The following is a 27,537-nucleotide window of genomic DNA, read 5'->3' as shown; positions in this document are numbered from 1 at the left end:
ACACGTTGAAATTGTTGCTGGTAAGTACTGCGGCCCATATTTTAATGTTTTTGGTTTCTCTCCCACAATGGATTCCATTTTAGGAAACCGTTTACCGGATATCCATTAAATCAGTTGCAACACTGCATACACTCTATAGCCTTTTATCAGTCCGCAACTAAGAACATTAATATGTAGTTCCCCCCTCTTGAACGCTCTAAAATCTTACTCGACCCATCCACCTTGATGGCAGAGAACTATCTGAAGGTTGCAGACTCATTATCCTCATATCACATACTGCCGGTAACTCATGTAAAGATGATTGCGCGCGTCGCTGCCGTATGACAAACTTATCGCATATCTCCGCTCAAATACCAATTGGTGAGATTGTTACAGGCCTAAATTGTTAATTATTGTAATAAAACCGATTCTTTTTTAGTTTCTTATCATGCTGTGTCAGCATGTCCAAAGAGTTACAGATATTATCATCGAACTTTTGTCTTAATTTTTACGTCTGGCAAACATTATGAGTTTTGAAGTTGTCACACAATTTTGCCCAGGATGAATTCCTCACTTCATTTATGCCAGAAGCTTCAAAAGTCGTATCATTATTGTCATCAACAGAAACAAATAAAAATGTCTAATTACTTCTCATACTCTAACTATTGACGTATAAGGCATCTTTAGTCATGTGCTTCAAAGGCCGGCCCGCGGTTTAAGTATATCTATAGCAAGACTACATTCCCAGATTATCTAAAAAGGTTGACGATCTTTTAGCAACCTCAATTAGCATTTCTACCATCACAGGCTTCAAGGTCTATTCAAATAAGTAATGGGAATAATATTTGGATTATCTGAGCAATAGCTAAACCCCACTCCTAATTTGGTGTCAGCAACTGGCGCCAACTGCCTGCTCAAACATTGAAGAGTAAGTCATAATTAGATTTCACTTAATCTAGACGTAATATATTGAGTAATAGAATGATTAACTCTTGTACGGTGAATTGCCTCCCAATTCTTTCAGGTCGATATATTCAGTGCAGATACAATATGATAAACCTCAACAAATACAGTCTATTCAAGGCATCTATGAGTCAATGGCACATTGCTGATGCTCATCTACTTCAGACATTGGATAACAGTGACATGTTCCATAGGCATCTGGCAATACCGAATACGTTTAATGATCTGGTTAGAACCATTTTGGTTTCTGTCTTTTTCACAAGCACGATACATTGGAGACAGCAGAGGTAAGTACGACACCGGACTAATACATAGACATCGAAACGATTGTTAAAAGGCGATATCAAAGAATATCTTGTGTCTGCTAGAATAAGTAAATTCACTGCGTCATCCAAGGATAGACGTTAAAATTGACCATGTAGCTGTGGATGATTCTGACGAAGCTTTGTGGCAAGCCACGCTTAACAAGTAGCAACACTTGGTACGTTCTGGCAGCTGCCATATTTCTTTCCTCCAGTGACGACAACGTTGCTCCAGGTCCAGCTAGAGCAAGCTCCACTTCCACAAACGATGGCGATGTTGTTGGCGCTTGATAAGACGCCGCCACTTCCAGAGATGTTCTGGAGTACGAGGTTGGTAATGGGGATACCGCTCGTGGGGCTTCCGTGCAGGTCACCACCATCGTAGTTTTGCTCAATCAGAATACCATATCTGTGAGTCACAGTTAGTAATGAGCTGAATTTATGGATTCTGGACGGCGACATACCCCGTGATGCCCGACAGAGTAATACCTGTGTAGGTCACTCCCTTGATTGTCCCGGTATCACCAGCCGATGCCTTGATACGAATGCCTGTAGAGTATTTAGTGAAATCCCTAAAAAAAAGTTTTCTAAGCAACTGACCATTGGCCGACTTGGTAACCTGCGAGTTGCTAAAGGTAACTGTTTGAACGGTGTTGTCATCTCGGCCACCGACGCTACCGATTGACAATCCATGCCCACCAGAGCAAAGGCCTCCAGTGAATGTGATGTTCTATGCAATTTAGCCAGAAGTTCCCTCGTGTTTTCTGATCTTCCGGAGTCAATGGCTTACCGTCCCAGAGTTGACAGCAACGCAGTCATCTTGGTTATACACTTTGGCTCCGCTAATCACAACATTCGAGCTTGAGCCAATGTCAAATCCATCGGTGTTGTGGCCGCCTCCACTGTCACCAGCACTGTTGTCAATTGTCATTCCAGTGATGGTAAGTCCATTGACACCATTCACGCTGACGGCTTGGACAGGTGTGTTCCTGATGTTCAGGTTGGTGATGGATGAAGAGGTTAGATCATGGGCAGCAAAGAACTTTGGCTTCGTCTTGCCACCGTTGCTGCCTTCGCCATCCCACCAACGGGAGCCCTGGGGGTCCAAAACTGAACCGCTGGCGCCCTGGATGGTGATATCATTGCCCTCGATTTGGAGCAGAGGGCCAGACCACTCCTTGTAGCCCCAAGTAGTGGTCCCCTGAAAAATGACCTAAATTTTTAAAAGTTGTCTAATTAGTATCATTGCGTGGAATCTCTATTTCTGCCATTTAGTATTACTCACAGTAGTACCATCATTCAAGTCACTAAGATCGAGAGTCACACCCGAAGGGACAGCAACATTTGACAGCACAATAGTAGCGCATGACTTCTGCGACTTGCTTGCTGAAGATGCTCCATTGGCACCAGAGAAGGTGCAAGTAGTAGCTCGATCTTCAAGCTTGGGTGCTTGTGTAACAGTAGGAGGAGGTGGAAGAGCATGTGATTGAACACAGACCGATGCTGCGAGCGCTCCGAGGAGAAGGGATAGTTTGGTCATATTGCATACACTTTTTGATGTAAGTTCTTTCAAATCTTGATGGGTCGATGATATCCCAGCTTCTTGGTAGTTGATAATGGGGATCAAGCAGAGTTATATAGATGTTAACCCCTGTATTATAGACTACATGTTATGATCTCAGGCTGTTGGAGACAACAGGCTGTAGTGTCTAGTTCAGGATCGAGACCTCATATTTGCCGCCGTTTTGAAGTTGAGTTTCATGAGCGCAACCCAACTTTATGAGGACTATGCAATATTGGGACCTCTGCAGGATGAAATACGACAATATAGAGGCATTGTCAAACAATAATAGGGGGAAAAACAAATGCTTGCTGTGTTTTGTCGTTCAAAAACCCTTTTGATCGCCACTATACCCCACATCTTTCCACCAACCAGTTCTATGCCCGATGCATCCGATCGAGTTTATAAGTAGGTAAACCCCGGATTCTTTATATAAGATCTTCTTTGAAGTTACAGCCGCAAATTAAAGGCCAAAAGCGCACCAATCCGATGCCTGGGTATTTTCCCGGGCCGTTGAAGCAGGTCGGCGCTTCGGTATTTACTTATCCGACTTGCATAATTTAAGCCGTACGTGCCAATCATATACCCTGATTCGGTTATAAAATCTTTTTGGGAGTAGCTCAATTACAAAAGAGTGTTACATATTCTCCACGTATATTCGTGAAACTTGATGTGAGAACTGCGTCTTACATTCATTGATCTTATGACGATCAACTTCAGCTCTACTATATGTATCGAATAAGAGGTAATGATGGAAAAGGACGAAAATAAGAAAGAAATAGCTTCTATTCCTTAGCTTTATCTATAAAATTTCGAGAAAAAGGCATTGGGAATAGAATCGCAGTATGCATACTCCGTATTCTGCAAGCGAATGCCGCATGCACAGTGGTCGAGGTCTGCCCCGCGTCCGCCTCACTTCTCGGTTGCTTTCGGTGTTCTTATTCCTTGCGTGTAACCTCAACCCATGTAAACAAACAACGTATCGGGCCGGCAGTGATATATAAATTATATAACCCATCATTTTAACAAGCAGAGCTGGGGAAAACCTGACCGACTTGCAGCTTCCTGTTTGTCAAAGCGGCTGATTCAAGCGTCTGATGGACGTAGAGCAGTGGATAAATTCGAAGATCCTTGACAAAAAACTGTATAGCGAGTTTTAGTCCCCATTTAACACAATATATCTTTTACGTATACCTCTATGCTGGCGGGTTAGTTACACATCGATCAACCGAACAAGCTAAATGAGCATGTATAGCTGATACTTGCAGCATTTCCATCAAAACCAATAAGTAGAATACATTCAGTGATTGACGATAATTCAGCAAACCACCATCTCGTCTCTACATATATTGTGTGAGATAGATCACAGTATCATTTGGGGTCGTTTGATCTAATTGTCAAAATTGGCTGGGCGAAGAGTCAGTAGGCTAACGGCCTACTTAACTGTGTCACTCATTTCACCGATCTTTAGTGACTGATGTGCCATGCCCTGATCTTGAGTCTCCAATAGTTCGCAAGTTGAATTCACTGCGCGATGTCTTGTATCTAGATGCGGCTGGTATTGGTGGCATCTACGCACTTCTTACTCACCTCGAGTGGTTATATCTTCTGAATATCGACGGTGATGATATAACTGGCCGTCTCCATGCATATTTTCTTCCTAGCATTTGAGTTTTAAAGTAGGGATGTTCGAGGGAAACCTTGAACCGTAGAAGTCTCCATTGGCCATTGCAATAGGTGGCTCGAGGTAGATCATATTAGCCCCGGTTTTGCTTTATCGAAACCTGCCTGTTCGTGGTCATGGTTATAGTTACTGAACATTCTCGACCCAAGTAATGTAAATACCGCGGCAGAGAGACTATGCCGAGAAACACACAGATTGTAACACGTTGTTGCCTATGCTCCCACAAGTAGCGGATACCGCAGCCCGTCTAAACGGACATGAGGAGTCTTCTTGAAATGTAGAAACGACATTGAGAATTTCGGAGACTTAAGAGAATGTTGAATCAATTTAAAAAACCCCCGAAGATGAAATGTGGATAGAGTGCCAGAGTCTTTGAGTTCAGCATATGTGTTATATTTTTCCAGGGGCCAAGATGTTCCACTGCATTCATTTAATGAAAGTTTGAAAGACAGCTTGCATTTGGATCCGGTTCATTTCAACTACCCCTCACTTAATATATGATCAATATGTCCATGCGGCTGACCTATTGCTTTTCATGGAGTGTTCCGATTGGAATACAACACGAGATCTCCGGGAAGAACTTTCCTCGAAAAGTGATCATTCATCCCACGGGCGCCAAGGTTAAATATAAGGTTATATATCAATAGCGGAGCTTACTTCGGCTAATATAATGGGCGTAATGAATTGTGTACCTTCTATCCCTAGCGGTGTAATGAAGAGGAACCTCATTGGATACGCCAACGAACAGCCAAGCGATCTCCACAGCCTTTCCATCTGGTCGTAAGTTTGGGAAGAATCGGCACTAAAGCACCGTAGAACGATCGTCATGCGTATCAATTTCTTGGCGTATTAGCTGAGATGACTACACACCTCATAAGTTACACAATCATTTACGGCCGTTACCCATGTAAGCAACCATGATAACCATCTCTAAAAACCCAACCTCATATCACAAAACGGATCTGATGGTCGCAAATGAAACCTCATAAATGGGCCTAAACTGACGAAAAGACCGAAAATGTCCTGTAGTTGGGTGCAATAAAGAGTGGGTCATCTCATCACCAATAAGTCGGTGCTAAGATGGGCATATCACACGCACTGACCTTGTGTCTTCAAGGCTACCTTTAAACATAAAAATAGCCAAGGTTGTGCTACATACAAACTACGCACGTTCTATGGCTATATCACTTGCTAAGCATTTTATTGAATTACCAAGGAGAGAAGAGTCATACAAAATAGCTCTCCATATATGTCATACTGTCTAGCAGCTACTGATTGGCTGGCACCAAACTCCTTCTCCAACTCTCTCTCAAACTTTTAGAGACATGAATCATAGACTTAACCTTTTCCTTCTTTCTTCTACCGTAATATTTCTTTCCAAAACTCTCTCTGCTGCCAGCGTGCTTGGGGTTCATGAGCGTTATTATCAAGACATATGCTTAAACCCAATCTGAAGTTCATATCGAGCCATAAATAACTCCAAAGAGGACACAATGTAAGTATACAGGATGGGCATAAATCGATACTCTCGTCCTCAGTAGACCATCGCAATCAGGAGTTGCCTTGAAGTGTTCCCGGAAGAGGTTTTCTCCACTGGAAAACTCCGTGCGAGCTTTATTGTATGTATCTAACGATTCGCAGCTGGCCGATTCAAGAGGGTCAATTGAAAGCTGCCTGACACTCTAGATCACGAGATGAATATCTTAGTATATGGAAAGGAGAATGGGAACCGGAAGGAGACCAAAAAATGACATGGCTATCTGAAGCATAACGCCATGTCATAGAGTGATGGCATCTATGTATCAATGCTGAAAACTGCCAAGTAGTAACAACTTAAATGTCGATATGTTTCATGCTAAAGGGGGGGGAAATCTCGTAATCTGTGCACGAATCGATACTAATATGTAGGAAGGAAGATGAAGTAGAGCCTTCATGAGATATTCCTCTTCATATAGCGAAAAAATCCTCTTCGGCGCGTGGATATACCATTTGAGTTTGTCATACATTCTTGGTAGACGAACTCGGCCCTCGAATGACTTGATAAACAAATGGCTTCAGTATTTAGGCTGAATTGGTTTTTTTTCGGTTGAGATCATGCCTATTTCAAGGCTTCGTTTTAGTAATCCCTTGTTGTGGCAGATTAATGCTTGATGGGGGCGGCAGATCCATGCCGTTTTTTGCGCACTTGTCAGGTTTCACGGAACGGCCCATCTGCCGCTGCCCAACGATATCCACACTTTATCGAAAGGCTAAGACACATAGTTACAGTTATTGAATGCCTGTATCATGAGACTTTCAGTTTTCAGATAGATTTTTCCGGTGCCAAATGGAGCTGACGCCATCTCTCCCTCTTATCCAGCCACCATGTAGCCGATCTTTTCCTGTTCCTCTATCAACCAGCGACATTTCCATACGCTCGCCCTTTAGCCCTCGGGTTAATGGATCCATTAATTTTTATATAAAATGTTAATAATAAATCGCCTGATTACGCGTTATACTAGTCTCGGCCGGATAATGAGCAGATGGAGTAAGTGAGGCTGGTGGAAGAAAGGTATGAGGTGGAGTAAAACTAGAGCATATCAATATTTTCATCACGCCATCGACGGCTGTAAGTACACATTATGAGTCGCATATATGCCTACGATGAATGTTGCGAACCCATATTACACTCTGAGAGGGCTGCTGTGAGGGGTGGCAATCTCGTTTGCTATTATGAGGCAGATGGGGCCGAAGCTTTTATACCTGACATCGTTGTTACATTATTACGATACCTAGTGGTATGGCCTTATCAGCCGTGTATATCGTACTTAAAGACTCAGAAATAAACTGAGTTGCGGCCTAACGGCATGTCTCGTTGAATGTCTCTGTAGTTATGTACTTAGTTAATTAGCCCTAAGTGATGAAGCCCTTATGTAGATCTAAGACGCTTGATCCAAATGAGGAAGCTCAAAACAATAAATATCAGCTGCTAATAATTGGGGGTTAACGTAGCCTCTAACAGATATGGAAGGCACCAGTTCTTTTCATGTGACCACTCATTGTTTGCCAATGATGTTTGACTGCTGATGTGTATTTGCTTCTGAAACGCAGCTCCTCAATGCCAAATCCCAGTAGAGCTGCCGTGCGATCCACCGGAATGCCACATCCTCCGCAAACTCGTAGAAAAGCATGTTGATGTGATTGGCAGGCTAAATGCAACAGCTTTAACCGGACGCACCCCAGATCTGGGGAAGAAGCCGCGTGAGGCCCGAAGAGCCGGATTTGGAACCCAATTCAGATTTGAAGCTGAAAAATTGACGATTAATTGGTATATGTCTTCTCAGCGGTCCTTCTTTACGGCACTTTGATGCCGTTTGACCCGGTACCTGAAGGGTATGTTTTAGGCAAAATGCCAAGCTCCGAGGATACGACCATGCGATGTGTGTTTTCAACCTCACTTGATGATGTTTACTTTCTGTCAAGGTGATCGTAACTTGAGTCTTGTATGAGATGAAAAAGTGATTTCAGCTAGGAGAAATTGCATATAAAGTCGTGGATGGAGCCTGCCGTTGAAAGTATGAGCTTACCACCAGCACAACATCTTCTCTAAGCACGAACACTTCCACAAAGATCAACATGATTGGCTCCAGCAGTCTCTTAATTGCCATCACCAGCATTGCTGGTTCCTTGGCGATACCTACTGGTCTCGGTCCTTCTGAAAGCAGTGTAGACATTATTGAGCGCGGTGCCCATGATTTTGTTCTTGGGTCACACAATGACATTCGCCGTCGTGCCAGCATCAACTACGATCAAAATTACCAGACCGGCGGAACAGTCAACTATTCTCCCTCTGGGAGTGGGTTCTCTGTCAACTGGAACACCCAAGATGACTTTGTTGTCGGAGTTGGCTGGACTACTGGATCTTCTTCGTAAGAAACACAGCTCTTTAATTGCATTATTCCGAATAATTTGTTCGCTAACAAAAAGAGAATCGTAGGCCCATCAACTTCAGTGGTTCCTTCGGCGTCAACAGCGGAACTGGTCTGCTTTCCGTCTATGGCTGGAGCACCAACCCGCTGGTTGAGTATTATATTATGGAGGATAACCACGACTATCCTGCTCAGGGCACCGTGAAGGGAACTGTCACTAGCGATGGAGCAACTTACACCATCTATGAGAATACTCGGGTTAATGAGCCTTCCATCCAGGGCACAGCGACCTTTAATCAGTATATCTCAGTGCGAAACTCTCCCAGAACCAGCGGTACTGTCACCGTTCAGAACCATTTCAACGCCTGGGCTTCGCATGGAATGAATCTCGGAGCTATGAACTACCAAGTCGTTGCTGTTGAAGGCTGGGGTGGCAGTGGCTCTGCTTCGCTGAGCGTCAGCAACTAAATCTTGGCGATAGGGTCGTGCTATGTCATCTTGATAGCTAAATATGTACCAATCAGGAAATTAAGAAAATTTTGATCGCGATATAAGAAATATCTGTGAGATGGGCATTCCGAAGTGGAGCATTTCTGTCATGCAAAATGTAGTCACAAGTCACACGGTAGCGCTATTGGGGTGCCAAATTCTTCATAACGAAATGCATACTAAGGTAGCAAATCACAAATTATATAACCACTATAGTTCCATTTGAGCTTGTATTTCATCAATGTTGAAAGCTCACGCTCGCTGTATGCATTTGTACACTATTACAAAGGTCTGTAACCTGATTAACTCCATTAACTTATAAGTCGCAAAAGCTCCACCAACTCGCTACACGCCCTAAGCTTTTGCAAGCTGCTCTTCTATCCGACCCCAGAGTCCCTTATTCATATACCCAGAAAGCCAGAAGTTTCCATCATTATCTTTACCAATGATGGGGAAACCATTCGGCAGGACTAAGCCGAATTGGTTGTTCTGTATATATGTCGGTAGTCCAGATCTCCCACCTTCTTGACATGACTTTATAACCGCCGCAGAGAAATCGGTTTCAAAAAGCTTTGCTTTACTCCAGTTCGAGTACGTAATCATATGCATGCTGCCGTCGCCGAAGAAAGGTGGGATTTTGCCGCTGGATTCTCGCCATAGAGCAGAAAACGCCTCTACCTGAGAACGCGAGCCGAGCTCTTTAATGGCATTACGAGTAGCAGCTGCAATGTAGCTGAGCGGCTTCTCAAATATGTACTGCACCGGCAGTAACACGTTAATGAAGCCAATTGCATTTGACACGTACGGAGCACCTTTAGGGAGCAAATCCGTTTCGAGAGATTTTCGCAGAGAGTACGCATTGTTCAGAACAACCGTCTTCTGGGTAGCATGAGGTAGATGGGAGACGGCGAGCCTTGTCCACCAAGCACAAAGAACATCGCCTTCGCTAAGGAAAGGATCTTCTGTACCGTTGGCCGTAAGTTCACCGATCGCCTCATTGCGCAGGCTTTCGACGAAGGAGCCTGGGACACAAACCATTCGATGCTCTTGGGTACGAAATAGATCGAGAACATTATTCATTCCGTAGTGCGCCAATCCGAACATTGACAGGCGCTGATTTGCCAACTTGTGAGCCTCCGTCGGACTTTTACCCAAGTCTGCTAACGGATCGCCATCGCCGCCCTGTGGAGGGATAATTTCGTCACCTCGACCTTGAAGCATCAATATCCATGCGTTCATCAAAGCTTTCTTGCCCAAAGCATCCATTAGAGTATGTGGCCAATATATAACAACAAGAGTTTTATCCGTAAAGGAAACAATATGCAAGCCCAATTGAGGGATATCTCGGTTCAGGTAATCTTCGAGGCTAATTGGGCCGCCTTCTGGACGGAACAATTCGCGAAAGTCGTCAGGATCGCATACGACTGCGGGACTTGAGCTCGGATTCGGTATCTTCGAAGCAATCGGATGATCCGAAGCGCTCATGTCGTGCGTGATATGAGAATATGTAAGAGGTCGGCGCTCTTCAGTAAATTCGGTCGGCACATGATACTCAAGGTTGCCTTGGTTCTGCCTATGACATCAGCATTTCCCTCCTATGCGATAACCTGAGCCTGATTGCTCCAGCTTACATCTTTACGCAGGCGAGCCCCGAGTTTATTCCAGCCATCATGCCTTGCTAGCTTCTCTAGACTGTCTCGAAGATTTTCGGCATCTAGCACGTCGTCGAAAACAAACATGGAATACAATATGAAGGCCTTCCATAACGGCGTGTCATCAAAGAAACGAAAAGGAATAACGATATCCGTAGGAATTTTGCTTGGTGCAACCGACCTGCCGAACATTTTGACTGAGTTTACACGGTTGAACTTTGAGGGCTGCTTCCGCGTTCAGTGAAAGCATCTACACTCAAAGCTATCAGATAACTTCTACAACAAAGAGATAGCTTAGAAGCAGAGGTCGGTTCCAATGATGAACTGCTCCAATAAGACCTCGTTCACACCACTTCAACGGGGGACGCCGACCAACACCTATACCGGACTTGGTTTCCCCTTTCAATATCATGCATGCATCGTACCCGAATACGGGAAATACTTTTGCCATCAGTCTTCGTGTAGAGTAGCATTTACTAATTTCCTGTTGGGCATAGAACCAACAACGGGGAATGCGGAACAACCATCTAAGTCGCATCAGACTGGGAAAGGTTTAGACTTAATGATAGATCAGCTACAAGGGTCCCATGGAAGTTCACGACGAAAGTACGGAGGAAGCAGGACTGCCGACTTATCAGACGATCTCGGCAGTAAACAGTTAGTTCCAGAATTGAGATGAGCGTTCTACTACACTCAAGAAGACCGCCAGGATATCTGTGACATATTAATGTCAAGACGTGCCCGCGTTACTCCGCATTCCGCCTAGGCGGGGGGTAAGCATGGCTCAAACAGGCCAGATTACTCATATAAAATCATCCTGCGGATGGAGTACCGAGAGCCAGGATAGCATACTCGTACTCCTGGTTTGCTGACCAAAAAATGATTGAATGCAGTTAGGCAATGGTGTTCCTGGTAAAAAAGCCCCTGAGGCAGTCGGAGTTCCGTTGGCCAAGCTGCACGGATGTTTCAGTATGCTTACAGTTTCTGGTAACCCAGTGTTGCTCTATAAGTGGAAGTGAGGTAACTGTAATGGTGAAAGTGAGGAAACTGTAATAATGAAAGTGAGAGAACTGTAATTTTTTTGAGAGTTAAGAGGTAGACTGTTTTAAACAGCGGCGCAAACGAGTGAAGCAGAAAAAAAAAAGTCGGTGTAAAGCCTGACATAGGGCCAGTCTGAGATAATTGAACTTGCCATAATAACAAATGAGACGAGTAACATATGATAGACCAACAACTATTACGAATGCGGTATAACAGCAGCTGAAAATTCTCTTCGACAAAGATGTTTGGTACTAGACTCAAATTTGATTCCGGCTTATTAATCCCGATACGAATCCGACTTAATTCCATTGAATCTGTCAAACTCCAGTATAAATCGAAGCGTTCTCACGCGTTGTCTGTTTGCATTGATTGAGACACACATTGTAATAGCAAAGTCGATCTGCCTCAGAAGCTGGACCAGAGGTGTTACCGGTCGATAGGAGTTTAGGAGAATCATTGCGAAACAAGCCGTCCCCTGTGCATCTTAATTCCGGACTAGGATCGAACCCATGCACAGGTTGTAGCATGGGGAATCTTAGTGAAAATGCCGTCGTACATACAATGAAGTGTCTAGGGTTATGGTACGGAGCATATAGCCCGCGTCTGGACGTGAAAATCTGCTCCTACTGACATGGTAGACAAATAATTATGAATCCCAAATGGCTGCATCTTCCTTTGACCAACTATTTAATGGTCGTAGAAGTACTCTACAGAGTTGTGTGAGACCTTTCCGACGAACTACACAATGCAGAGCCGGATTATCTGCGTATGAATGAGATCAGTGGCCTGCACTTTTGTCATCGTAGCGAAGTTTCTAAATACGACGTACATGTAGAAGATCGCCCGCTCCAATCCTTCTGTAATACGACCTAACTGCATGAAGCAGCACCCTGCCAACGTCTATTTTCAGGCAATTGTAACTGCCCCCAGGGGTAAGAAGATGTGCGGCCGCCACTGCATGTTGTTTAATTTAAGTATACACATGTCCTGGCATATCCATTCTCAGCCCTTCTTTGGTCCTTCGCCTTGATGAATGGTAAATAGGAGCTGACAGCAGCAACAAGTTTGTTGCTGGTGTCTTTACTCAAGTTGACGGTCACTATGGCTCCTCAGGCAACACCTACGGCTTCTCTTACGCCTTTGCAGCAGGGACTGTTGCTTTCCCAGCAAGCATATGCGCAGCCTCCAATTGCACCGACAGGTCTAGCACTAACCCTCGTGATTAGTATTCTAATATTCACAGTTTTGTCTACCGTTGTCGTTGCTCTTAGGATATATGTTCGCGCGTGGATGGGAAAATCTGCAGGAACTTGGGGTTGGGAAGATACATTCATTACTCTAGGATATGTAAGTATTGCTTCGAGACCCCTTGATATGACGCATCTCACTCTACCTCCTCTTTAAGTCAATCAATTACTTACCCAAATCAATCTGTTGTGTCCGAATAGGGATCCTTCTTATCCAGTGCGATATTTGCTATCGAGGCATGCTACTATGGACTGGGCTCGCATGACTCGAAACTGAATATGCTACTGATGATACGATGTGCTGAATACGCTATGTACTCGAATGTGCTATACGGGTTCTCCATGCCTTTCATCAAGGCCTCGGTTGTGTTCACGTTAAACCGCATCACCACTAATAAATGGCATCGCTGGGGACTCTATGCAATGCTTTTTGTAGCAAGCATCATGTCCATTATCGGAATTCTCGCTACTCTTCTCTACTGCCATCCGGTGCCAGCGTATTGGAACCCGCTTTTGGGTACCTGTGGCGATTTCATGATTGTTGTTCGCATTGGTTACGCTTGGACAGCGGTGGGAATTGTGACAGATTGGACCTGTGCGATCTTGCCTTATTTTATTGTCCGCAATCTCCAGATGTCATCTCGTCAAAAGATGATTGTGATGCTTGTCCTCGGACTCGGCGCTCTTGCTAGCACAGCAACCATTGTCCGAGCACCGTATCTAAAATACTACCTTGCTACGGAGGATCGGTTGTGTGAGTTGAATTGTTTTATTCCAGTTGTATTCACTAATCTAACGATATTTCATAGATTGGAGCGGTTATATCACTCTTTGGTGCCTCCTTGAAAGTGGTATCGCCCTTATCGCCGCTTGCCTTCCAGCGCTTCGTATTCTTGTACGCAAATATATCGACTCATCCAAAAACCGCTCGGGTAACAAAAGCAACGGGTACGCCGCCGAGTCTGGCACCGGTCGAAGTCACAACCGCAATCCTTCAACGCAGCTGGACAACCTGACTGCTAGTGGAAAAACAACGGTTGTTGGTGGGAAATGGAAAAGGTTGGAAGACGAAAACTCCAGTTCCAGAAATATTATTCAAGAGCACACAATATACATTGAGACTGAGAGTCTTAGTGATAATGACAAGCATTCTTTTACCCAGTGAAAGAGGGCATACGTCATGTTTCCGAGAGAGAGAAAGAGAGAAGGAAGGTGAGGAGATAGACAGGAACTACTGCGATGCCGTTGCATACAAGGCGGCTGGACTGCATATAAATTAATGTAATTCGATAGATACCAGTGGCCAACTATGTTTGGTTCACACAAATTAAAAAGCTTTTACCTTCTTTTGTCATATCTATTTTTTGCGCATGGACTTGACTTCAAATGGAGGCTCTGAACTGCCTTGACTGTAAGAATATTAATAGCCACAGCTTTTGTGCATCATGCCTGTAAAGGATTCCAGTCACCTGTGGCTTCGAAGTATCCATGAATTATATCTAACGAAGAATTCCACCATGTATAAAGTTATATACCTTTATACTTTGCTATGTACTGATCCCCTGGAGCTGGGCGGAGAAGCGGTAAACCTGCCGAGAATTCGAAGCTAGTCTGGATCAACTACAGCTCCAACTCCCACTGCCTAGGCATCTCGGCCAGAATAGAAGAGAAACCCAAAAGGCGTTCATGAAAGATTGTAATAAAAATGTCATGGACATATGAGTAGAAACTGAGGGATTTTATTACTCATCTAATCCGTATACTTAGAACAATCCAAGCGTTGGAGACTTCACCGACGTGGTCATGGCGATGCAGACAGAAAAATTGATCTATAGGTATTAATAATCATGCCTAATGCCTATAGACTTAACAGCTTTGGTTAGCATTATTTTATCCAATGGATAGACATTGGTTCATCTACAATCGGAGCAGCATCTAGTGTTATATCACCATTGCACTAAACCCCTCAGATATCATTGCATCAAACGCAATTTGCTTTGACCTTCTTGTGTCTCATGTTTACCAGGAGCCATTTTTTGTGTAAAAGTCGATCTATCATACTTTACTGCTTCTGTGATTGCTCATATCTTTATAGTTGGGTTTGATCGGGTGGAGCCGATCGGATCTAACCTACATGTAAGGTCCGATTCTAGTCGGTCATTTATCGATCGGATTGTGGCAACCTTCCTTAAACAATTTTTTGTAGCATATTGAATTGCTGTATTTTAAAGACAAAAATTTTGCATTAACGGCAATAGATGATCCTTGTGATACACATATGCATGCTTTGCGATTCAAGTTTAGAAGAAGCCTGGTTTGTGAATCTCTCGTTTTCTACTCCTTGGTGGCTGAATACGGTCAATTGTTGTCAATATTATTCCCCATAACATCTTAATAAGTCAATATTTGCGCGATTTAAACATCAACGCCCGCTTCATATTATTAAAGTGGCGAAATCATTCTTGTAGCTATGGCGGGTGTGCCGGCTGCGAAGCCCGCGGTTTACTAGGGTACAACACATCAGGCAGAATTCATAGCTTCAAGAAATGACATGACGGAAGCATCTCCGTTTTAATAGATCCCTGCCAGCGATACGGGTTGATGTTAAAGCACCTTATAATCCTTGCAGTTACCGCATCTACCCTCAGCACGTAAGCACTTGTATACTCACCTGGTCGAAATGCGTACTGCAATAGGCAAAGCGAGATGTAAATGTGCTTACAATGTGGCTCAATATCACGATTTTGAAAAGGCGGCATGATGTATTGGATTACAAAATATTCTGAGTTGATTATCACATGTGCCATCAACTGTTTGTCATGGGGGGGGTTAGAAAAGGTATAAAAACATCGCAGCTGTTCCGCTGCTCGAGCCCATTCTACCTACCATTCTAAATCTAATCCTATCGGTAGGAACTATACACAATGGTGCCCTCTGCTTCTAAGTCTCTTGGGCCTTTGGCTCTCATCGCCGCATGTAGCTCGGCTCTGGCTTCCGCCTCCAACTGTGTTGAACTCTTAATTCCTGTTACTGCGCATGCCAACAACACAAAATTCAACACCGTGAAGGTTGATAGCAGTGTCGATGCAGTCGAGTTTACTCTAAGTAGAGAGTATGAGATACCTTGACCGATGGCTCTGCTGAACTAAGTTGGCTAACTTCATTTGTGATATCTGCAGTCGGTGGGATGCTCTGACTATCGCCGAAATTTCCGGCGGCGATATCGCGGTTGGTGGAGACTTCGAAATAAGCGGTCACTTTTGCATTCCGTCAACTCCGCGGAATGGCAAGAATACTCTCCTAATTGCGTCTCATGGCGTTGGTTTCACAAAGGAGTAAGTCGTGTTGCATAATGTCTTCATCTAATGAGTGCGTATCATGACTCACGGGCTGGATATAGTTTGTTCGATCCCACTTATAGACGGGATGACCTTTCGTTTGTGAAAGCTGCGTTAGATCAAGGCTACGCTGTCTTGGCGTACGACCGTCTTGGTGCCGGTCTGTCATCTCTTCCAGATGCATATGATTATCTCCAAGTTCCTCTTCAAGGAGAGGTCCTTCGTGCTTTGACAGAGCGCGCTCTGAATGGCACAATTGTTACAGCCTCTGAGAAGACTGGAGGAAGCAGTAGCATAACAGATTATACAGCCCAACAGGTCGTGCACGTGGGTCATTCTTATGGATCAATTGTCACCAACTGGTTTCTTGCACGATACGGCTCCCTTAGTGCTGGCGCCATCCTCACTGGTTTCTTGATCGACAATGAGTTTGCTGGCCTGAAGGTCGAAATCGCTGATCTGTCATATGCTCCTGAGCATAACCCTGCGCTATTCGAAAATCGCACGAGCGGCTACTTGGCGTTTGGTAGTATTACTGCTTTCCAAGCCGATAGTTTCAAGAAGGAAACTTTGGACCCTAATGTGTTAACCTATTGGAACGAAGAAATCCAGTCAAGTCTAGGAGTTGGAGAAGTCTTGACACTGGGAACTGGGGTCGGAGATGTGGTAGCCGATCTTACTGGACCTCTTCAGGTAAGCCTTACCCATGAATTATCTCAAACGTGCTCGAAGTGTTACCCTTCTGGCTAACCCATAAATACAGTTCTTTGTTGGTGAAAATGATTTCGCCTTTTGCGAAGGTCAATGCGCAGGCACTTTTGATCTGAATCTGCTTCACGGCTTGTACCCCAATGTCAAGGACCTTGACGTCTACCTCCAGCCTAATACCGGACACGTCGTTGAACTGTCTCTCAATGCGACAGCAGGTTACCAGGTGATATTTAGTTTCTTGTCTAAGAATGGGCTATAAGGATAATTGGCGCCTGTAAGGGCGACTATCATGAGCTTGAAGGCCACAAAACTTGTGTTTAGTGTAAACAAGATCAATCAAGTAATGTATCCCAATTGCCTCATCTGTTATTTTCCTTGGCACTTATTGGCCAACTTTATTGTTTGCGGACACACTTAAATCTAAGTTTTTGTTAGTCTAAGCCATAATGTGTCGCTCTTCGAGGTAAGCATGGGCTAAGGTATCACTGCATGTATCAGCGCGACGCTGGCTGCATAGATGTTAATAGAGCAAATAACAAATTTGTTTAAAAGCCCATGATCTAACTGCACACCGCATTAGCAAAGCATAGTGACATTATCGTGGTGTAAGACCGATTTGGCCTTGCATTACCGGAGTGATACGTTGAGTCTCTCTAACTGGGTCTAGCACTATTACTTGTGCTAACTCAATCCATCACCGTTCGTCTGCAGAAGAGATTTCTCATACTTGACACAAAGATACATCATTATATATTGACATAAAACTATGAAAGACTAGCTGCATTGCTATTGAATGAGTACGACTCGAATTCTTCATAGCGACTCTTCTTCAAATGCGGAAAACCTCCCAGGCGTAGGCACTGGTATTTACTGCAATTGTAGCCGGTATGACCAACTGGTTGTTTTGAAACGAGATCTGGGTGACGCCATGATCAATTGGCCCATCTACCTCTCCGCGAAGGCCGGCAAATGGAAACTCTCGCGTTTGAACGTTGACCGTTCCCTGGGTATTAAAGCCAAAATCGGCCATTCCATCGACATTGATAGTATAAGATCCTGTTTCTGTATGGGCTGAGCCGAGGATTCTCACTCGGTCGCTTGCAGTCGCGTATACATCAAAGAAGCCGTCAGCAGATGGAGTCGTTTCTACCCGGTTGCCAGTCATGTTTGTGCCGTAATATCTGTACACTTGCCATTCACCAGCGGGAAAGTAAACGCCGTCACCCGTCCTACCCAGTAGATCGGTCATGAAGTCGTGCAAAGATGGACCACCCGTCCAAACAGATCTGAGACCGTGGATGTTGTTGCGCTCAAAGCGGGCCATAAACCAAGCGGAACTGGCTGGAACCTGCTCTTCGGGAGACTAAGTCTTGTTTGTCAGCCAGTTCTCAATACCGATGGAATCAAAGATCTTACGCCGTATTCATTAATGTTGATTGGACGGTCTGGAAGACCAAATTGTTGTAGCAACTGCTCAAAGACGCCCCTTGAGAAAGTGATATCGTCGCCACCAGATCCTCCTGATTGACGAATTAAATGCCAACAATACGTATCGGGAATCACATTTTGTGACCCAATCATGCTCAACCAATCAGTCCACCAGACGTTATTTGGGTCCGGTTGTCCTGTAAACGTAGGTCCGAATATTTGCGCCTCGGGAAGAATACTCCTATTTTCCTGGTTATTCCAGAGAACTCATCATAGATTCTGAGTACCTTAGACTTACCGCAGCGTATTATGCGTCCTAGCGTACATGGCCATGAACTGACTTCGGTCTCGGAGCCAGAAGCCACCGCCATCCGCTTCATTCCAGATATCTACCTTGATGGCAGTCGTCATATTATTGGCTCGCATATCAGAGACAACCTGGTTGAGGAAGCTGTCCCATGTACTCCAATCTCCATTATCTCCGGGAAAGAGGTCAGACTGAGATTCTGATCCATCAGCTCCCCATAAATCATGAAGGAGGATAATGAACTCGGCACCGAATTGGCGGCAAGTATTATAATTGGATAACATTGAAGCGAAACGAGGCTACATATCGTTAACAATAATCGGGCTTATAGTAGTAGTTGACAGACCTGATACTGCTCTACACCATCCATATAACCCTTGGCCGGGAGCTGAGCGCCTCCAGCTCTTCCATAATTGAATGCGATTTCGCTGTAGAAATGTGCGGGAATCTGATTTGGGGTATCCGGGATGCCGTAGAGGAATCCAGATGCAAAGTGCTGGGGTGCTCCTTGCATTTGACTCAGATTTACAGTAGCAGTCTGAGATTGGCGCTTTACAACCCTTGAGGCAAAGCTAAAGCCTGCTGCGCAGGTAACAAGCAAAAGATGGCGTACCATGATGACACGAAAATTCTCAATGTTTTACTGCGGGTTTCACAACCTGTATCCCGTACCACACCTCTTCTCGATATAGCTCTTTTTTTTACGGGAAAACAGCTAGATTTATAACTAGAGAATGGTCGTAAGATAGTGGAGTAAGGAATATCCGATGCCTGTTCTATGTCCCGTAGGATATATCATAAGATCCGTCACATATATGTCAACACAGAGCAGTGAGACGGGCAACTTGGAGCTTTGCGCGGAGAGTGGAGCCTGCCGCTGCCCGGCATTAGCACTTGAATTTTCATGCATAACCAGCTTGTATTTAGGCTGTGCCCGGAAGGATGGGATTAATCCTATGATTTCACTCGTATTGAAGCCAGCTCTCCACACTATCAGGCCGATATAAGGCGGGGTTGTGAGATGAGAAGCATGGATAGCTTTGTATCAGCCGTCGCTCATTACTGGTTTAGGAATGTCGCATCATTTTATAAGTCCGATGCCTGCCAGAACGTTCATAGGGCTAAGCTATTCCTACTTCTATCATTTCTTACGACAGCGTCTGACCAACTCATGGAATGTATCTCTCTCTGCTATTCGTTCCTTTCACAACTAGCGGCCGTGCTGCTACGCCCGAGTTATTTTCGGTAGTACAATAATAAACAGTTACAGGGACATGACATGTCAAGGCCAATCAACCAAAATACCTCGGCGGATACATCAGTCACTTTCCCCACGTATCGTAGGTGCAAATGCTAATTAGAAAGCAACTTATTATATCAATTCCTTGTCTCCACTTCATAGTCTGTCAATACTCTCAATCCCCTGTCGTTCAATGCGTGCGATAACTATAAAGATGACTGCCGGAGAACCGCACGCCTGATATTGGGTTTCCAGTAGAATGTCCTTCCCCACTTGTCCTTTCCGGTCGTCATCTTTGAGAGCTATGACATTTCCCCCCTATCTAACTTCTACAGGGTTCAGGTAGTTTAATTAAGGCAGTTTGAGTAACGACAAGTTTCACTCGATAAGTAGATAGCGCGAAATTGAACGCTGATTAAGAGCACAACTCGGATCGAATTTGTTTGCAAACTATATACATCGAATGGATCTCTGTATCCCCATTCATCCCTATTCCTTCAACGTTGGAAATTCACAATGTTTCCTCACACGCTGTTTCAAGACTGCGTGTAAGATATTTGGTTGACTTGAAAGAATTCAGTAGATGCCGCGAGGGGACCGTCCAGCCACTTTGGATACCAGGCGTTGAGCTGAATGTTCATAGGATGAATGGGTTGCTGCGCTGGTGTATGAAATTGAGCTTCCAATGCACCATTGATGTAGAATGAGATAGCGGCCTCTTGATAGTCAATCATGTAGTCATTGTATCCGGTGCTTGGGTCCCAGGTTGGGAAATATGGATGAGACCATTCTTTGACTCCCAGACGATAAACGGTGAACGCAATCTCCCATTTGCCTTTGTTCAGATATACTTCGATGTCGATCTCGTCGCTAGTGGAGGTTCCTTGGTACATGAAAATACTTGAGATAATTCCAGGTAGATTTGGAACCTTGAAATTCGCAGCGACTTGGCCGAAGGAGTATTGCGCCTTGGATCTAATCTCTCCTCCATTATGAGTTCCCGCAGGAATCTCAAAGTTCAGCACGCCTCCACCGCTTGGATTCACATTGGCAGACTGCACAAAACCTAGCCCCTGCTCCCAGTCGGCTTTGGACCATAAGTTTGAGTCGAACGTGGTGCAGTTGTCCACGAAGCTAGCCCCGGTCTGAGCTGGAAGCATCACTGCAGCAAGAAGCGTTAACACCTTCAAAAACTTTGCCATTGTGTTCAAAACTTGTGACTTTGTGATATGTGTTTGTAAAAAGAAATTGAAGATATAAAAATTGAGAAAGACCCACTGAAGGCGAGGCACTCCAAGTTAACTTGATCTCAGAAGTAAACGAAAGAGACACAGACTACCTATTTATATCAGACAACATCAACTATCGTGAGGCGAAGTAATAGGGGCCTCTGAGATGTCGGACGATTTCTCACCAGCTGCGTATTCAACTCTTTGCTTGCACGATTGTGTTCGTTTTCGTAAAGAATAATTACAACTAGGCTGCTTGTAGAAGGTTCTGAAGCTGCGTTCTTCGGCAACATGATCGTATTTTTATAGTCTTTCTATAAGTAGCTTAGCGATTGCGTTAATTTTCGTATTGGCTATTTTATTCTAACCTGATTCTCAGAGTATTGGTTGAAAATTGTTTCGATGCCGGCAGGGTGTTTCCGCTTTCGAATCGTATTGCCCTGTTAGGATGATTAAGTACAGGGAAGAATCTCATTGGGGAAAAAATTGACCAAAAGAGACAAAGGAAAGAATCTTATTGGCGGTAAAAATTGCGGTGAAGCCACCAGTTATAAACTGGCTAAAATGTTTTTTTATACATCCTCTTTTAGTTCTCCAATGTTCTTCGTACTCCTACTCTTTTCAGTCATTTCTTTGCACCGCCATCATTTCTGGCCAAAATCCTACCTTTAACAACGAGTATACGACCCCGGAAACTCCTATTAATAACGTAATACCAACTCGTTTAATAATCATTATCTTCTGTGTACCAGTTGTTTAATAATCAGCGTTCTCTGTGCACCTGCTGTTTTAAGTACACATCAACTAACGTGGGTATCTCTTGTAAAGACTTATACATTTGCTTTATCAAGTTGTCAAAACCAGTCCCAGATATCAGAGAACTCGTTGATATCGTCCAAAGGCGGACTCGTGCCCCCAATTAGATCTTTCACAGGGCTATATACATTCCCAGAATAATTCATCGATCCAAGGGCGTGCATCCATGACCCATTCAATTGCTCTTGGTGTAGCCCTATCGTCGGCTCAGCCACCAGGGAGCTTCCTTGTGTAGGTGTCGGTACAGAAGCAACGAAACTTGTCGGTGCGCTAGAAGGCTCCGAGGAACCTTGATTTGGAAAGTCTTCAGTCTTGAGTAAAACATTTCGTGCTTGTGAGGTTGGTATGTAAAGACTTTGCTCGCTTCTCTGGCCAGCTTCACCCAGGAATGGACGTTGCTGTAATGAAGTTGGTCCTTTCAGCTCTCCACAGAGGCTTTGTGACTGTGGCAGATGTGCCGAGTCATTATTTGTGCCATTTTGTCTGTGTAGCTTAAGACCGCGGTCTTTGAAATACGTCTTAGAAGATAGCGTGAATATCTTTTCTCCAAGTAAGGCGGTAGATACACCGCTTACAGAAGACAAATCACATTGCCGAACAATGGGAGCATCCATCTCATATTTCATAAGCTTTTCGCGAATGTGGTCATACTTGATGGAGAGGCTGGAAATGATAATCTGCATGATTCGGTTAGGAAATTCACTGAGCGAAGAATAAAGTATCGTCTTGCCTTGAAGATGGTGTTGCTTCGTCGAGACTGATAGCTGCGCTTCTCCATAATGTGGAGAAGTTTTCTTCCCATGGCCAAGGATTTAAACAGCGTGTCTTCCTCGTACGAATCTTGATGCATAATGGTTATGTACAGTAGAGTGAGCATGCAGCTGGTCAAGAATCGAATTGCCGGCCAACTGGCTTCTGTAAGCAATCCCCATCTGCACATGTCTTCGCACAGTTCGATTATATTGTGACAGGCTTGAATACAAGCAGACGCGCAGGGAGATACGCTTATACTATGCCGAGTTTTTGTATAATCAGCAGTTTCAATGTCATAGTGCAGAAATGGTCGGTAGAGGCGGAGTTGTATGTAGGAATATGTCAGCGCGAGAACGAACTGGGCTCTAATAGGGGTTCATCGGCAGTTCGTCAGCAAATGTCATGGTTTCTCAACAAAGCAGAAGCCTCACTCACCGCTGTATGGCGGGCCCTTGGTAATACGTTCCTAGTCGGTAGCCTAAGGGTATCATTGTCGCCCACTTCTCTAATTCTTGCTCGATTTCATGGATTTTATCCACTCTGACAGTGTAGCTCATCGATCCACACACCTCAGCGCTGGCTCGGCCTTTCCGAGGGTAGATATCTTTCAACACTTTATGGAGAATGTTGTGCAGCCGAGAATAGCAAATCAGCCCAGATGAGTAGCACACTTCATTTGGAGGTTGTGTTATGGTTTTACCCTTGTATATATAGGCATCATTCAACTCCAAGGGTAGTTCCTGGTCCAAATCTTCATCATTCACCAAGGTTGGAAGTCCAACGCATGTGGCGACTTCGGAAGAGAGAAGCTTTAAAGCCCAAAAGACTCTTTTACTTATCTCTCGAGATATCAAATCTTGAGTATTGTTTAAGGATCTATGAAGTCCCATGCGTAGGGCAACCGACATAGAGGTACAAAGGTAAGTATAGCAGAATGGAGTTCGGGTGGTATATATAAGAAAAAGGTTCTTGAACACGATGGCCTGCATAGAAACAAGGTCATTGCAGCTTGCTATATCTTGCAGCTGCTTGCTCTTAATGAAGTATCGAGACCTTGAAAAGTTAGTATATGTTGGTCATATGAGTATGGGTAAGGGATATGTACGCTCTTGTAATCACTTCCTCGTACTCTAGTCTCTCTGCAAATGGATCGACAAATAAGCTTCCATAGGCGAGTACTGCGTAGAGAAGTGGTAAGAATCTTCTTTCTTTCAAGCTGTATTCGCGTGGTTCAAGTGAGTAGATCATGTTGAAAGAGAAGTCAAAGCTTGGTCGATGAACAATATGCAGCAGCACTTGCGCGTCGAAAGCAGCCTCCACCAGCTTCACTGCGTGATCTCTTCCTGGTAAGGGAACCTCATCAAGGCATCGCGCATCCCCTTGGAATAGACCTGGTACAGACCCATCAACAGGAATCCTTTGATGGGTCATGGAGCTATCCCCGAGTTTTTCGATTAGCCCTTCCATGAATGTCCTGTCAGCGGACGTGCCGTGGAATTCTATTTCGCCATGCTCGATAAAATGATGAGCCGTTGTACACTTCCCAATTTCTTCGGAGTCGGTCTTCTTGGTGGTGCCATTTTTATTGATATGTAACGGAGCTTTGATCGGTGGCGGCAGGGTAGGAAATGGAATTATTGCTGTAACATCGATTGCTGGGGAAGGGTAGAATTGATTGGATTCAACGACTTTCAGTCGTTTTTCCATTGCATCTAGCTGAGAAGATGAATTTTTAGGCCTTTTGACAGCACGTTTGGAACGTTCCGAATATACACAATCTGCAAGGCCGTCAGTTTTGCTTTGCCGAGCCAGGCTCAAAAACTTATTCGCCATACCTCGGAACGATATGCTACATTGGCCACATGGATCTCTCTTGTCGCATTTGACCTTGCGCCTGCGGCAAAACTCGCATGAGATCTTCTTCCATTCAACCCTGTGCTCTTCTCTAGACATATGAGGAAGATCGACGGTTATAGGTGGCTGGAAGAGATATTTGTCTTTGCTGCCGCATCCAGTCTGATTGGGTTGCTCCGATAGAGCAGCCGAAGGCACAACTGGCTGTACGCTTTGCGATGAAGTCGCGTGGCTATCATCCTTAGACGACATTGTGAGTTTGGATCTCGGGGGGCTGGTGGAACATGTGCCGTGGCTGTGCCAGTGTTGGTCGCTGCCATCTGGAGTGATCCTTCACTTTTTTTGATGACTCAACTGTGGCATTATAAACTGGCACAGCAGTCTAATCGGTGATCAAATCAGCGATCCAGCAGAACCTTTCTAACAGATGACAGTTGCATGTTCTGACACCTTGAGAGAAAGCCTGTGATGCTCCCATTGGGTACTACAGCTAGCTAATCGAAATTGCGGACTTTCGGAGCTCTTCATTCGGAGTCTAGCCTCTTTTACGGAAGACATCGTCCAACCAGATGCTCTAGAAGGACGATCTCCAAGCTGGAATGGAAACTCTCGCCCCCGCGTACCCGCTCTTTTCTGACTGCCGAATCGGCACCGATCTGACCGGTCGTCTGGTGATGCATTTTGTTGGACAGTACGCCACACCGAATGTTAACAGCAGGGGCATCGAAACGAAGTACGCTAACCTCATAAACGGCTTGGACGGAGATTGGTAGAATCGTCCGAATAGCACGGTAAAAACAGGTTGTAAAGTAATCATATTTTCTATTGCGTATCTTTCTATAAAAGCGTTTGCCACTGCATGAACCATGGCTCAACCAAATTCAGCGTTTAATCACACTTTCAGAGTGTTTATCTGTGAAGCGGCTGGTTGCCTTGAATTCCAAAATAATCCACACTCCAAGTACATATACCACCCAATATTACATACGAACCGTGCAGCACAATAGGCTGTTTTCAATATGTCAGTCAAGGAATCAGAGCAGGCAGATCAATCAGATCAGAAGGATACTGAAAAGGTAAGAATCGGTCTGTACAAGCAGTATCTCCAATACTAAAAAGATATACAGCAGCAAGAGACGAAAAGAGAAATCTATCCCGTCACTGATCTGGAAAAGGGTATTATCGCCTGGGAACATGAAGAAGACCCATTGAACCCAAGGTAGGGCATACTTCGCTCAGCTTCAAGCAATGAATGGGGAATAGGCTAATATTTGAAATCACGGACAGAAACTATCCTCCGGTTAGAAAATGGTTCCTCCTCTCACTTGTCAGCGGCATCACATTGATTAGGTATGGTTGTACATCACACCATCAGCAGCTTCGAAAGAACGATAACTCAAGCCGTTTATAGTCCTCTAGCTTCATCAATCTTTGCCCCGGCGGTAGCAAATGCAGCAGAAGAGTTCAACGAAACATCAACAACAGTGAGATCTTTAGGCGTAACGGCATACTTGTTTGGCTACGGGGTAAGCACAACAGACATATTGCCTGCTATTTCTAGGAAGCTTACAAGCCAGTAGTTTGGTCCATTGTTTCTATCACCACTCAGCGAAATATACGGACGTCGAATCATTCTCAGCATCGCAACATCGTTTTTCGTTCTATTTCAGATTGGGTGTGCACTTGCGCCCAACTTTGACTCGATTATTGTCTTCCGTCTACTTACAGGAATAGGAGGATCTGCGTGCCTTACAATTGGGGGCGGCGTGGTTTCAGACCTCTTTGAGCCAGAACAGCGAGGAGTCGCCATGGCTATATTTTCCGCCGGACCACTCTTTGGGCCTGTATTAGGTCCTATTTGTGGCGGATTTATTGCCCAGGGCGCCGGATGGAGATGGGTAGGCGACTACTTTTCCTCTTTAGCATCTCTTTGTTCTCTTATGACCAGACGGTACTGATTGGCAACATAGGTTTTCTGGGTTTTGGTCATCGTAGGCGGCACCTTTACGCTATTTGTGATGATCTTCAACCGTGAAACGAACCCAGTCATCATTATCCAGCGTAAAACAAACCGCTTGAGGAAAGAACTTAACCGTCCCGAGCTCCGCAGTTACTATGATGATTCTAGCAACCAGAAGAGTAAGACGGCACATTTTATCCATCGAATAACGACGCCTTTCCAACTACTGTTTCGATCCCCCATCGTTGCGGTTGTGGCGATTTATATCGCAGTCATATACGGCTGTCTGTATCTCCTTTTCACGACAGTCACAGAAGTCTTCCAGAACGTGTATCACTGGAGTGAGCAGATCAGCGGCCTATCCTACATTGGATTGGGGATGGGATTCGTTGCTGGCCAAGTAGCATTTGGTCTATTGAGTGATAGAGTCCTTATCAAGCTCAAAGCTCGCAACAATGGTGTCTTTGAGCCCGAAATGCGCCTCCCTCTTACCATACCCTTTTCCTTTTTTGTCCCGATATCTTTCTTCTGGTATGGCTGGTCTGTCAAAGCACAGACTCACTGGATCGTGCCAATCATCGGCTTGTTTCCCTTCGCCTTTGGCATGATTGGAATATTCGGGACTTTGCAAACCTACGTTATCGACTGTTTCCCACGCTATGCGGCTTCGGGCATTGCGGCAATTACCGTAACTCGATCCTTTGCCGGTGCTCTTTTACCTCTTGCTGGTCCACCAATGTATAAAGCGCTTGGTTATGGCTGGGGAAACTCGCTGTTGGGATTTGTCACCTTGGGACTCATCTCAATGCCAATCATGTTTAATCGCGTTGGAGCATCTTTACGAAAGTCATCTTCTTTGCAAGAGAATGCAGCGAAATAATGCACGCGTACTCGTGTGGCATTGTTCTTTACGACGGACCCCATCCCGAGGTATATACAGACCTCACCACATATTATGCCTACCTTGGTAGGTAAGGAGCCTTGCATGAGATAACCTGGAGCGGTATACTATAGACAGACAATAGATTGGATAGACTTTTTTTTCTTTCTTCAGGCTGAGAATTTGGAAACGCAT

General features: G+C 44.6%; 9 protein-coding genes across 9 annotated transcripts; 4 read left to right on the top strand and 5 right to left on the bottom strand.

Moving 5' to 3' along the window:
- Positions 1-1,278: 1,278 nt before the first annotated feature.
- On the bottom strand, positions 1,279-2,833 carry M431DRAFT_525077 (glycoside hydrolase family 28 protein). The gene is made up of 5 exons (XM_024920603.1): positions 2,530-2,833; positions 2,035-2,457; positions 1,845-1,974; positions 1,709-1,793; positions 1,279-1,653 (listed from the first exon to the last, which is right to left on the bottom strand). The coding sequence occupies exons 1-5, from the start codon at positions 2,782-2,784 to the stop codon at positions 1,404-1,406; spliced, it is 1,143 nt and encodes a 380-aa protein (XP_024768471.1). The 5' UTR covers positions 2,785-2,833; the 3' UTR covers positions 1,279-1,403.
- A 5,238-nt stretch (positions 2,834-8,071) lies between these two features.
- M431DRAFT_525076 (glycoside hydrolase family 11 protein) lies at positions 8,072-8,865 on the top strand (the record flags this gene model as incomplete). Its single annotated transcript, XM_024920602.1, has 2 exons — positions 8,072-8,397; positions 8,466-8,865. The coding sequence occupies exons 1-2, from the start codon at positions 8,105-8,107 to the stop codon at positions 8,863-8,865; spliced, it is 693 nt and encodes a 230-aa protein (XP_024768470.1). The 5' UTR covers positions 8,072-8,104.
- Positions 8,866-9,137: 272 nt separating this feature from the next.
- M431DRAFT_535246 (hypothetical protein) lies at positions 9,138-10,730 on the bottom strand (the record flags this gene model as incomplete). Its single annotated transcript, XM_024920950.1, has 2 exons — positions 9,138-10,455; positions 10,518-10,730. The coding sequence occupies 2 exons, from the start codon at positions 10,728-10,730 to the stop codon at positions 9,241-9,243; spliced, it is 1,428 nt and encodes a 475-aa protein (XP_024768469.1). The 3' UTR covers positions 9,138-9,240.
- A 1,950-nt stretch (positions 10,731-12,680) lies between these two features.
- Positions 12,681-13,991, top strand: M431DRAFT_10484 (hypothetical protein; the record flags this gene model as incomplete). The annotated part of the gene is made up of 3 exons (XM_024911558.1): positions 12,681-12,926; positions 13,028-13,580; positions 13,636-13,991. The coding sequence occupies 3 exons, from the start codon at positions 12,681-12,683 to the stop codon at positions 13,989-13,991; spliced, it is 1,155 nt and encodes a 384-aa protein (XP_024768468.1).
- A 1,759-nt stretch (positions 13,992-15,750) lies between these two features.
- M431DRAFT_127315 (hypothetical protein) lies at positions 15,751-17,181 on the top strand (the record flags this gene model as incomplete). Its single annotated transcript, XM_024912328.1, has 4 exons — positions 15,751-15,938; positions 16,006-16,161; positions 16,227-16,857; positions 16,928-17,181. The coding sequence occupies 4 exons, from the start codon at positions 15,751-15,753 to the stop codon at positions 17,132-17,134; spliced, it is 1,182 nt and encodes a 393-aa protein (XP_024768467.1). The 3' UTR covers positions 17,135-17,181.
- Positions 17,182-17,704: 523 nt separating this feature from the next.
- On the bottom strand, positions 17,705-19,226 carry M431DRAFT_99043 (glycoside hydrolase family 39 protein; the record flags this gene model as incomplete). Its single annotated transcript, XM_024925107.1, has 4 exons — positions 17,705-18,238; positions 18,292-18,544; positions 18,602-18,909; positions 18,957-19,226. The coding sequence occupies 4 exons, from the start codon at positions 19,224-19,226 to the stop codon at positions 17,705-17,707; spliced, it is 1,365 nt and encodes a 454-aa protein (XP_024768466.1).
- Positions 19,227-20,259: 1,033 nt separating this feature from the next.
- On the bottom strand, positions 20,260-21,338 carry M431DRAFT_513340 (glycoside hydrolase family 16 protein). The gene is made up of 2 exons (XM_024920002.1): positions 21,129-21,338; positions 20,260-21,012 (listed from the first exon to the last, which is right to left on the bottom strand). Exon 2 carries the CDS (start codon positions 21,008-21,010, stop codon positions 20,387-20,389), a length of 624 nt encoding a protein of 207 aa, XP_024768465.1. The 5' UTR covers positions 21,011-21,012; positions 21,129-21,338; the 3' UTR covers positions 20,260-20,386.
- Positions 21,339-21,933: 595 nt separating this feature from the next.
- Positions 21,934-24,754, bottom strand: M431DRAFT_500727 (hypothetical protein; the record flags this gene model as incomplete). The annotated part of the gene is made up of 5 exons (XM_024917944.1): positions 21,934-22,572; positions 22,599-23,013; positions 23,084-23,701; positions 23,754-24,426; positions 24,484-24,754. 5 exons carry the CDS (start codon positions 24,752-24,754, stop codon positions 21,934-21,936), a joined length of 2,616 nt encoding a protein of 871 aa, XP_024768464.1.
- A 767-nt stretch (positions 24,755-25,521) lies between these two features.
- Positions 25,522-27,406, top strand: M431DRAFT_546031 (hypothetical protein; the record flags this gene model as incomplete). The annotated part of the gene is made up of 6 exons (XM_024921195.1): positions 25,522-25,578; positions 25,630-25,721; positions 25,790-25,852; positions 25,914-26,028; positions 26,083-26,400; positions 26,473-27,406. 6 exons carry the CDS (start codon positions 25,522-25,524, stop codon positions 27,340-27,342), a joined length of 1,515 nt encoding a protein of 504 aa, XP_024768463.1. The 3' UTR covers positions 27,343-27,406.
- Positions 27,407-27,537: the final 131 nt, after the last annotated feature.

This window comes from Trichoderma harzianum (assembly GCF_003025095.1).
Source record: "Trichoderma harzianum CBS 226.95 unplaced genomic scaffold M431scaffold_22, whole genome shotgun sequence".
Lineage (NCBI taxonomy): Eukaryota > Fungi > Ascomycota > Sordariomycetes > Hypocreales > Hypocreaceae > Trichoderma > Trichoderma harzianum.
Note: the sequence above shows the minus strand (reverse complement) of the source record. Positions and strands in the feature narration are given on the sequence as shown.

Excerpts from the sequence above, each read along its gene's own strand:
- M431DRAFT_525077 (XM_024920603.1), bottom strand. The coding sequence starts at position 2,784 with ATGACCAAACTATCCCTTCTCCTCGGAGCGCTCGCAGCATCGGTCTGT. Across the intron at positions 2,458-2,529 it reads ACTTGAATGATGGTACTACT|GTCATTTTTCAGGGGACCAC; the intron begins GTGAGTAATACT and ends TTAAAAATTTAG. Across the intron at positions 1,794-1,844 it reads GGTTACCAAGTCGGCCAATG|GCATTCGTATCAAGGCATCG; the intron begins GTCAGTTGCTTA and ends AATACTCTACAG.
- M431DRAFT_513340 (XM_024920002.1), bottom strand. The coding sequence starts at position 21,010 with ATGCTTCCAGCTCAGACCGGGGCTAGCTTCGTGGACAACTGCACCACG.